General features: G+C 50.3%; 1 protein-coding gene across 1 annotated transcript; it reads left to right on the top strand.

The window, feature by feature from the left end:
- The first annotated feature begins 4,256 nt into the window (after positions 1 to 4,256).
- On the top strand, positions 4,257 to 6,277 carry LOC116907995 (7-alpha-hydroxycholest-4-en-3-one 12-alpha-hydroxylase). The gene has a single exon (XM_032911248.1). The coding sequence runs from the start codon at positions 4,338 to 4,340 to the stop codon at positions 5,835 to 5,837; it is 1,500 nt and encodes a 499-aa protein (XP_032767139.1). The 5' UTR covers positions 4,257 to 4,337; the 3' UTR covers positions 5,838 to 6,277.
- Positions 6,278 to 11,301: the final 5,024 nt, after the last annotated feature.

The following is an 11,301-nucleotide window of genomic DNA, read 5'->3' as shown; positions in this document are numbered from 1 at the left end:
GGGGAGCCACCATGGAGTAAGAATCTTAAAATAACGGCCATGTGGGCTGACTAGTTGGAGTTAAGAGCAGCCCAGAGAAAGCATGGAAAATTATATAATGGGATTATTAGCTGGTAAATACACATAATAGCATAGAGGATCAATATCTTCCCAGTTCTTGTGCTGATTGAGGCTTGTTATAATTAATAAAAGTAGTGTGTCTCTTTTATCTGGGAACCGAATGGTCAAAGGCAAGGTAGAAACCCTGGAGTGAGATTAAATATTTTCAGCAACATTTTTGGAGGCTACAAGCAGAACCCTAGCCAACCCAAAAGCTAAAACTGTCTGAAAGCATCTGAGGCCTAGAGCAGAGAGCCCCTGCTACTCTGTAACCACCTTCCTTAGCATCTGAGGCCCATAGCAGAGAGCCCCTGCTACTCTGCAACCACCTTCCTTACATCTGAGGCCCATAGAGCTGCTACTCTGTAACCACCTTCCTTACATCTGAGGCCCATAGCAGAGAGTCCCTGCTACTCTATAAACACTTTCCTTATCATCTGAGACCCATAAGCCCATACTCTGTAGCCACCTTCCTAATGTTTTCACCAAGCTATCTGAAGTCTCTTGAGTCATGACCTTTGTTATAAAAACTCTACAAAACCATCACTATATTAATTAATAATTAATTTTGAGATCATCCAAGTCCGTGTCCCGGGCCCATGTATACTCACTCAAGCTCTGGAATAAACTATGCCATTCACCTGGAGGTGAAAGCCGTGTTTCTGGAACTGACATGTTAAGCTGAGTGTTCATTCCACTTCTACCAGCACTATTGCCTGTCAAAGCACAGAATGACCTTGTCTTGTCCTCCAGGATCCACTCAATCACCTGATCGATGTGGGTCCTTTCCAATTCTGCCTTCTGCATTATTTAGCATAATTGTACTTGTATATCTGGGGCAGTGGTCTAACAACTCTTCCCTTTCATTAGACAGTAAAGTCCACACTTAATGGAGACTGACTGGTTCTGTTTCAGACCCAGTTAAGCTGCCAGCTCTTAGCAAATCCCCCTCAGTAAAAAAAGAGCCTGTCCCAGCTAGTTTTGGTCAACCTGATGCTGCAAGAGTCATCTGGGAAGAGGAGCACCAGTTGAGAAAGAGCCCCCACTAGGTTGGACTGTTGACAAGACTATGATGAATTTTCTTGGTTAATGATCGGTGTAGAAAGGCCAATCTCACTGCAGGCAATGCCAGCCCATGCTGGTAGTCAAAGTAGATGGAGCAAGTCATGGGAAGCAAGCAGCAACAAGCATTCCTCCATGGCCTCTGCTTCAGCTTCTGCCCCTAGGTTCCTGCCCTGACTTCCTGCCTTGATGGAGTGGGACCTGGAAGATGAGATAAACCCTTTCCTCCTCAGGCAGATTTGTCATGATGTTTTATTACAGCTATAGAAACCCTAACACACACACACACACACACACTCACACTCATATATACATTCTGACTGGTTTTATTACAGCTATAGAAACCCTAACACACACACACACAAACACAAACACACAAACACAAACACACTCATATATACATTCTGACTGGTTGCATGAGGCTGCTCCGGGAAGGAGAGGGTGGATAGAGGGGAGAAAGTAAAATTATTTATGCATTAAAACTGCAGGACAGATTTAAGCTTGATGCATTCGGCTCACAGTTTATGACTCGACAGGAAGCCCCAGAGATGGGATGATCTTAAGTACATTCTGCAGTTGAAATCACAGAGGACTTCCTGGAGGCAGGGCGTGATAGGTCCTGCTCCTTGCTAAGTATTCCTGAAGGCAGAGGAAGCACAGTCAGCAGGATCTACAGACTGATGGTCTGAGGAACCTAAGTCCCTATTCGTGGATGAAGAAGTTAGACAATAGTTTGGAAACTTGCAGAAGAAGAAAGCCAGACATTCTGTTGTACAACAGGAAGTATAGGTTCTGTTGGACCGGCTGATTAAAATTTCAGTGGGTATGGAAACCTGGAATGTTGTGGATCCAGAGCCAAATTCTCTTGGGGTTTGTTGGCCCCTACGTAGTTATTTGTTGCCTACTGTCCTGTCAGAGTACACAAGCAGATGCCTGAGTTTTCTCTAACCCCAAAGCTAAAACTGCCATCAGATAGCATCTGAGGCCAGCAGAGGAGACCCGGTCTCTACTAACCTACCCACCTGCTGCTCTGGCTAAGTGCTGGAGAAGTGCCTTCATTTGTAACTTTCTTTGCTCTAGTCGTATAAACACCTCAGTAAATTGTTGAAATATTGTATTTATGGCAACTTGAATCTGTGTTCCTGGACACTCATATTTTACTCCAGAATAGCTGTTGGCATTTCTTCTGTAATAAGAGCTTTCTTTATGCCTGTGGCTAGCAGAACTGACTGACCCAGTGCAGAGAGAGCTGCACCTGTTGCAGCATCAGGTTGGGCTGAGTGTTAAATAAGCGTCTGTTCAGCGCTACAGCTCTCTCCTGTTAGGGCTGATAGCCGGAAACTACCAGATATCTGATGGAGACTCTTAAACAATGCTTGGTTTACTTCCAAAGCCCAAGGCTGGGCAGCTGTCAGAGGGACTCATGTATTGAGTGGAGGGATGTCAGGTCTTCCTACTGTATGCTGAGCCATAAGGAAACAAGACAAGGGTTTGAGGTCGCTGTTGTCCCTGTCAATTTATGCACAGGATTCATCTTTGTGTCAGAGAGCTGTACAGGCAAGGCCCTGAAGGCAAGTCCAGAAGAAGGACTCTAGGATGAAGGCCTGAGCTTCTGCTTGAAATATCCCCAGTCTAGGGGGTTCTCTGGGCTCCCACAGATAGAGTCATTCACACCACACCCCCTGCTGGACTCTCTGAGGGTCACCCAGCTTTCCTCAGGCCTAAAGCTTCAGCAGACACCTGGGATGGCCACATAGTGATTGTTCAGTGTGTATTCACAGAGCTAGAGGCAAACCTGATCCAGCAAGGCTCTGTATCACCTGAAGGCATCTTTAAAACCACAGGGCAAGAAGTCCCCAGGAAAGCATGCATAGTTGCCATGGGTACCAGGGGAGGAACCAAAGTATGTGACAAGGCTTTACAACAAGGAATGACATATAGAGAATGCTAACCTGAACCAGACACTGTCCTAAGAGTCTGCCTCCCAAAAGCACCAACATGGACTGTGGAGGTTTGAATAGGAATGGCCCCCATAGGCTCATATATTTTAACACTTGTCTCATAGGGAGTGGCACTATTAGGGGGCAGCCTTGTTAGAGCGAGTGTGGCCTTGGAGGAAGTATGTCATTGTCAGGGTGGGCTTTGAGGTCTCCTCTGTTCAAGCTAGGCTCACTGGTGCACTCCTGCAACTCCCAGCAAAGACAGAAGAATCCTGGGGGCTTAGTGGCCAGCCAATGTCATTAGTGAGCTCCAAGTTCAGGGAGAGATCCTGCCTCAAGAAAAAAAAAAAAAGTTACATGGGCTGGAGAAGTAGCTGGAGTTTAGAGCATTTTCTGCTTTTCCAGAGAACTCAGATTCAGTTCCCAGCACCCACACCAGGTGGCTCACGAGCCTCTGGAACTCCAGTTCCATGAGATCCGATGCTTTTTTGGTTTCCACAGGCAGCAGGCGTGCATATAGTGCAATGCACATAAGCAGATGTATATGCATGTAGTAAATAAAAATAATCTTAAAAGGAAGAGAAAGGAAGAGGTAGATTTTTTAAATCTTAAACAAAACAAGGTGAAGAATTAGCAGCAGAAGATACCAAAGTCAAACATGTACCTCTCCTAAGACACACACACACACACACACACACACACACACACGCACATATGCACGCACGCACTTTAGAAACAATAGTTTAGAGATGAGGAAAGAGATGTGTACATTTAGTGAGTGAGCTAGCAAATAAATTGATGTGTGAAGGAACAGGAGCATGGGCAGTAGGTAGGGTGAGCTTAGGTGGGGTGAGCATAGGTGGGGTGAGTGGTAGGTGGGGGTGGGCTCAGGCCAGGCACACATGAAGACAACACTCCAGATCTACACCCAAGCAGTCTGAGCAAAGTGCACAGCTGAACCACCTGTGGCTTCTCTTTCCTTTCATCTTCTCTCGAGCCAACCCTTCCTCCTCTTACCTGACCAAGCTCTGCTGTGTCATGTGTCAAGTTGGAATAACATTCCCCCCAACATGTGCCAGCTAACTAGAGCTATTTACCACGTCCAGCCTCAGAGCAAGGTCCAAGGGCATGGGCGTTTGCACAGCCAACTTATGAAGGCCACATAAAGCAATTCTGGCCCTGGATAACTGACAAGTGGTGCCTGTGCGGAGCTCAGACTGCTGGAGCCTAGCCACGATGCTGTGGGGTTCAGTGCTAGGAGCCCTGCTCATGGCTGTCGGATGCCTCTGCCTCTCCTTGCTGCCTAGGCACCGCAGGCCCTGGGAGCCACCTCTGGACAAGGGGTTTGTGCCCTGGCTGGGTCACGCCATGGCCTTCCGGAAGAATATGTTTGAATTCCTGAAGGGAATGCGGGCCAAGCACGGGGACGTGTTCACATTGCAGCTGGGAGGCCAGTACTTCACCTTTGTCATGGATCCCCTCTCCTTTGGCCCCATTGTTAAGAGCACACAGAAAGTGCTAGACTTCGTGACGTACGCTCGGGAACTGGTGTTCAAGGTGTTTGGGTACCAGTCCATGGATGAGGACCACCAGATGCTGCACATAGCCAGTACCAAGCATCTGATGGGACAAGGCTTGGAGGATCTCAACCGGGCCATGCTGGACAGCCTGTCCTTGGTGATGCTAGGACCCAAAGGCCGGAGTCTGGGTGCCAGGTCCTGGCGTGAGGACGGCCTCTTCCACTTCTGCTACAGCGTCCTGTTTAAGGCTGGCTTCCTGAGCCTGTTTGGCTGCACCGAGGACAAGGAGCAGGACCTGGATGAGGCCGATGAGCTGTTTAGGAAGTTCCGCAGATTTGACCTACTTTTCCCCAGGTTTGTCTACTCCCTGCTGGGGCCCCGGGAGTGGGTAGAAGTGAGCCAGCTGCAGCGTCTCTTCCACCAGAGACTCTCTGTGGAGCAAAACCTGGAGAAAGACGGCATAAGTAACTGGTTAGGCTTCATGCTTCGGTTTCTGAGGGAGCGAGGGATGGCTTCATCCATGCAGGACAAATTTAACTTTATGATGCTCTGGGCCTCCCAGGGGAACACGGGGCCCACCTGTTTCTGGGCGCTCCTGTTCCTGCTGAAGCATCAGGACGCCATGAAGGCTGTGCGAGAGGAAGCCACGCGGGTCCTGGGTGAGGCCAGGTTGGAAGCCGAGACATCCTTCGCTTTCACTCTCAGTGCCCTGAAATGCACTCCAGTGCTGGACAGCGTGATGGAAGAGACTCTGCGTCTCTGTGCCACCCCCACCCTCCTCAGGGTGGTGCAGGAGGATTATGTCCTAAAGATGGCCAGTGGGCAAGAGTACCAGATCCGCCGTGGAGATAAGGTGGCTCTCTTCCCCTATCTCTCAGTACACATGGACCCCGACATCCATCCCGAGCCCACGACCTTCAAGTACGATCGGTTCCTCAACCCTGATGGCACCCGGAAAGTGGACTTCTACAAGTCCGGCAAGAAGATCCACCACTACAACATGCCCTGGGGCTCAGGTGTCTCCATGTGTCCCGGCAGGTTCTTTGCCCTCAGTGAGATGAAGACCTTTGTCCTCCTTATGGTCATGTACTTTGACTTCGAACTGGTGGACCCTGACGTGCCTGTGCCCCCTATCGACCCAAGGCGCTGGGGCTTCGGCACCTCCCAGCCCAGCCACGAGGTACGCTTTCGCTACCGCCTGAAGCCCATGCAGTGAGCTCAGACCTGAGCACACCCTGCAGCCCAGAGCGGCACTGAACACCCATCCTCTGGCTCCAAAGCACCCCTACCTCTCCCTGGCATCCCTGCCGTCTTGCCTCCTAGACATCTCAGAGGTCTGCCATGCTCCCTGTAAGATGCCATCCCCCCAGTGGTTTCCACCTGACCCACCTCTCAGGAGGAAAACCTGTGGTCAGGTCGATTTACAGCTGGTTACCCACCCAAGTTTGACTCATCCCAGAGGGACAGTACCAGCCCCCATGAGTCAAACAGTGTCTTGCAAATGCTGCCTCAGCCCATCCTACCTGCCTTACTTGATGCCCTTACTCCAAATCCTATCGATTCAGACTCCAGAGATGTTACTCAATGGAATCAAGCCATGTGTGCAATTGTTAAGTTCTTAATAGATATGCACTAAAAGCAAAGGATTACGGTGAGGCTTGTTTTGTGGTGTGTTCCCCTTAGCCCAGAACTTCCAGAGAACTTGCCCTTCCTGTCACCAAAACTTCCAGGGCTTTTGAGAGGGGTCTAGCCACAGGCTACAGGCTTGGGAGCCACGCCTGGGGAACGACCACATTTGATACAGGAGCCGCTCTAGGTGCCCTCTCTATGCCTGTGTCCGCTCTGTGTGTTTTCCCGTGGTTTGCCAGGGCATCGCTGTATTGTTTTGTTCCATCCACATGCCTTCCATCTCCCCATGGGATCTCCCAGCCACTCAGATATGCCTGGTTCGTGCACAACTCAGCATCCATCCCACGCATAGTTGAATGGCTCCCTTTCCTACTCCCCTGCCTCTCTGCTCGGGACTTCTCTTCACCCATGACCTCGAGCCTATTCCAAACACCTCACCTCCTCCCCCACAGACAATCGGGCCCAGTTCTGTCCACTCAGACCCGGTGACGCCTCTGAGATGTCACTTCCTGCCTGCCTCTGCAGCCGTCTCCACACACCAGGCCCGACACCCTCACCCTTCATTCACACAGCGTCCAAGGTCCTCTTCGAAAAGAAGCGCTTTCTGGCAAAGTTGCCCTGACGGCAGCAGCTGAGAGCTTCTGGTTCTGACTCAGGAGACTCGGGACCTTGCAAGCCCAGTCCACTCACAGACCAGGTTCCTGCTCCATGCCCCCCTGGATAGCACACAGCAACGGCAGCCTGGCAAGGCCACAGAGGTTGCCCCCCTTCTCTGCCCACTGCACTGGACGTAGGGATAGCCGCATGGGGACCATTGGTAAGCTCACTTGTCATAACTCTCAGCTGTCTACCCCAGACCTCCTCTCATGTCCAGGCACATCCCCTCCCCTTGTGTTCCTAGCCTTGTAGAAGTGGTCAAGCTACCTTTGTAAGGCTGGGGCTCTATCAGACCTCACATTGACCTCACTAGAGAGAGGTGGTTCTTGGTGTAGTGTCATACAGCTAGTTGCCCCAGCTTGGGCTTCTGTCTAGAGTCAAAGCAGTGCTCAGGACAGAGCAGGCAGGCTGGGAGGACACAGAGCAGGGTCAGGGAAGGCCCTCTGCCCGGAGCCCTGAGGTGGTGAGGCTATCTGTGCTGCCCAGACCCCATTCTCCAGGATCTTCTTGGCACACTTGTCCGCAGCCTGTCCCTGCCTGGCCAGTCACAGCTCTTGCGCCACCACTTGCACGTCCTTCCAACCTGGAAAGCTTGTCTAGCTGTGAGGTCACCTGTTTCATGTACCAGGATGCTGAGGTCATGGAAGGGCAGGAAACAATCTGAGAACAAAGTAAACTTGCCAAGGCTGGAAATCGTTTCTATCACGTTGTGCACACTTAGAGAATTGGTGGGCAGAAGTAAACGAGCTGGTTAACATATTCTGGCGGGTTTATTCCTTGATTCTGGTAGTTCTGGGGCCTGTCTATGAGGGCGGATGGAGACAGCCCTAGCAAAGGGTATAGCTGGTCACACTGACCCGACCCAGCCGTCCTGGGTCCCCTTCTTCAGCTCCCTCCTCCTCAGAATCTCCAAGGAGAGAGCAGCAAATGGATTCTCTCCCTGGAGACAGCTCACAATAAAGCCAGACCAGAGGCACCTGATGGCGCACACCAGGGACTCGGCACTCAGGAGTCTGAGGCAGGAGGATTCATGTTCAAAGGCAGCCTAGGCGTCACAGTAAGATCTAGTCACCCCCAAAATCCGTAAAGACAGAACAATATGAAATAAAACAACTCTCTTGCAATGGTTTTTTGGTACCTGGAAAGGAAAAGATTTATCCATACCACAGCTGTGAACACTCCAGCCTCAAAGCACGGAGCTGAGGGACCAGCAGCCTAGCTGCAGGCAGTCACTCCTGCCCTGTCCTTCAGCCAGTGTCGAGAAGAGCACAGCAGCCCCACAGAGCCTGGAATCTGCTGACTAAGGCTGGGTGGCGCCATAGGGAGCCAGGCTTGGTAGGCCTGGTAAAGGCAGAGCAGGGAGCAGAGCAATATCCAGGCCTGGAAATAGGGGTGGGGAGGAGAGGCCCCTCATTGGCCTGGCCTGTGAAGACAGGCGAGCTGCTGTATGGGGTCCCTATAACAATGAGCAGCAGCGTACGTCTACAGATAATTCTCCCTCAGAGCGCTGCTGAGAGTCTGTCTCTCCCAGGAGGTGCATACCCACACATACCTAGACATGTAGGAACAGTTAGAAAGCCAGTGGGCCCATACCAGATGCACATTCTGAACCCATCCACACCCACAGCTATAAATATTTATGCAACCCACACAACATACTGTCAGGGACAGACACATGATCAGGCATGTCACAGACAGACACACATACATCACCAAGGCTGGTGACAAGGCTCCTGGACCCCCTCGTCTGTCGTACCATGTCCCATCCCATCTATGCATCATGGGAACAAAGTGAGGGACTCAGGAGACGTTGGTCCTGCTGCTATAGCTCATCTGTTTGCCTGGTATATGTGGTTTCAGGAGTTCTAATACCCTTCCCCCATGTCCTCAACGAGAAAATTTAACTGATACTTTCCCCCAAAGTACTCAGTAAGCATCCAGTATACTTCAAGCAGTGGTAGCAACATCTGGCAATCTCTGCTCTCCAGGAACTCAGTCTCCCACCACCCTACCCTCCACATCACTTATCTAGAAGTTTCCTTCCCTGTGCCAGGCCTTGTACCTCTGCACAAGGCAAATACTGTAAGGCATGAGCGGTCTATGTGACGTTCTGTGGGGCTGGGAAGCACAAGGTGCTTTAGCAGCTCAGGAAAAAACAGAAGTTCTGGGGCTGAGGGCTCCCTGGAGAAGGGTCTCAGGTAGACTTGTCAGGCAGCCAGCAAGCAAGCACTGGGCAACAGAGTATCTTTGGGTCAGGAATCTTAAAGTTGCAAGTAACAAAGTAGCATTGGGTAAGGGACTGCTGGTGGGTGTTCCAGTCAAGCCAGCTCTGGGGAATTGGGATGAGCCCCAGCTGAGCTTTGGCTGTGGAGAGCAGGTGCTGCAGCCCCAGGGTCTGCTCACTCATTCCTGCTACTCGTTTCACTTGTTGAAAAACTGGACCTCACACCCTCCCCATTTAAATTTCATGCCTCCATTCCGCTGATTTTTGCCCGGGTCACATGCCCATCCCCAAACAAATCCCTGTGGTAGTGAAACCATAAAATTGTAATTTGCTCCATGCATTAGTCTGCATCGTATTACAACAGAGCACCTGGATCATTAATGATTAAAGAGAAAAGGGTTATTCTGCCTCAGGTTTAGGAGGCTGCAGCGCAAGAGACATTGCGCTGAGATGCTGGTGGGTGTGTCAGCCGGTAATGGGAGGGGCTAAGCACACTGCTCAACTCATAAGCCACTAAGGGAAAAAAGCAGGGGATGGAGTGGAAAAGAGGCTGACGTCCCATCCCTGATTTTAAAGGCTTGCTACAAGGCCCCACCTTCTCGAGGTTCCACCATGCTATGCTAGGACCAAGCATTCAACCTGTGGACCTCAGATCCAAACCATTACAGTCTAAGTCTGTGCTCTGCTCAACCTGCACCCAGAGCATGGGGCAGGGTGACCTTCCCCAGAGGAAGTGGGAATGCCTTGTTAGATGAGTGAGGGCTCACCTGGCTAGAAGTAAGCTGTGTTAAAGTAAGGAATGGGGCAGAACAGAGAAGTCAGGGTGTGCGGAGAGCAGCAAGGCGTGGTGGGTGCTGAGGAGGCAGAGGGTGTGAGATGTCTGGATGCTGCCGAGAAAGTACCATAGGCTGAAGAGGAGCTCAGTCAGGAAAGCACCTGGACAAAAACCAGGAGCCGAGTCTGACCCCGGAACCTGCATTAAAAAGCCAGGCATGGTGCAGTTACAGGTATAATCTCGCTATTGAAAAGGGAGGAAGGGCGACCAGCCTTGTCTACTTGAGGAGTTCAAAGCCAGAAAAACCTGTCTCAAAAAACGAAGGTGGATGGCACCTGGGAAATGACATGAAGTTGTCTTCTGATTTCCACACTCGGGCACATACATACTCATGGGCACCCACACTCACACACACACATATATACACACACTCTCACACACACACACACACACACACACACACACACACACACTCACACACACACACACACACACACACACACACACACACACTCACACACACACACACACACACACACACACACACATACACACACACATACACACACACTCACACACATACACACACACATACACACACACACTCACACACACACCTCACACACACACACACACACACTACACACACACACACTCACACACACACACTACACACACACACACACTCACACACATACACACACTCACACACACACTACACACACACCCACACACACACATACACACACACACACACTCACACACACACACTCACACACACACACACTCTCACACACACACACACAACCACACTCACACTCTCACACACACACACACACCCATATACACACACACACACTACACACACACACCTACTCACCACACACACACATACACACATACACACATACACATCATACACACACACACACATAACACACACACACATATACACACACACACATATACAATCATACACACACTCACACACATACACACACAAACATACATACACACTCACACTCACTCACACTCACACACACACACTCACACAGTCACGCACATACTGACATGTACGTGCATGCAAACACATCATTTTGATTACATTTCTGTGACGGGCAAAGACGCAGAATGTTTTTCATGTATAACCAGCTCTTCTTTTGAGAGAATCACTCAGATCACTCACCCATTTTTTTATTGGATTATTTGACTTTGCCAACTTTTTTGTTCCCTGTAGAGTTTGGATATTGGACCCCGTTAGGTGAATGCTGGTCAAGTTGTCCCTGAACCGTGAAGACTATAATTTCATGCGATCTGAGTATTCTCTGGCTATGGGGGCTCTGTTCAGAAAGACCTTGCTTCTGATGATGTCTTCAGTTGTTTCCCCTGTTTTTC

Source organism: Rattus rattus, chromosome 8, assembly GCF_011064425.1.
Source record: "Rattus rattus isolate New Zealand chromosome 8, Rrattus_CSIRO_v1, whole genome shotgun sequence".
Lineage (NCBI taxonomy): Eukaryota > Metazoa > Chordata > Mammalia > Rodentia > Muridae > Rattus > Rattus rattus.
The sequence above is the reverse complement of the archived record's forward strand: the minus strand, read 5'-3'. Positions and strand labels throughout refer to the sequence as shown.

What these genes read in the sequence shown, in the direction of transcription:
- LOC116907995 (XM_032911248.1), top strand. Translation starts at nt 4,338, where the DNA reads ATGCTGTGGGGTTCAGTGCTAGGAGCCCTGCTCATGGCTGTCGGATGC.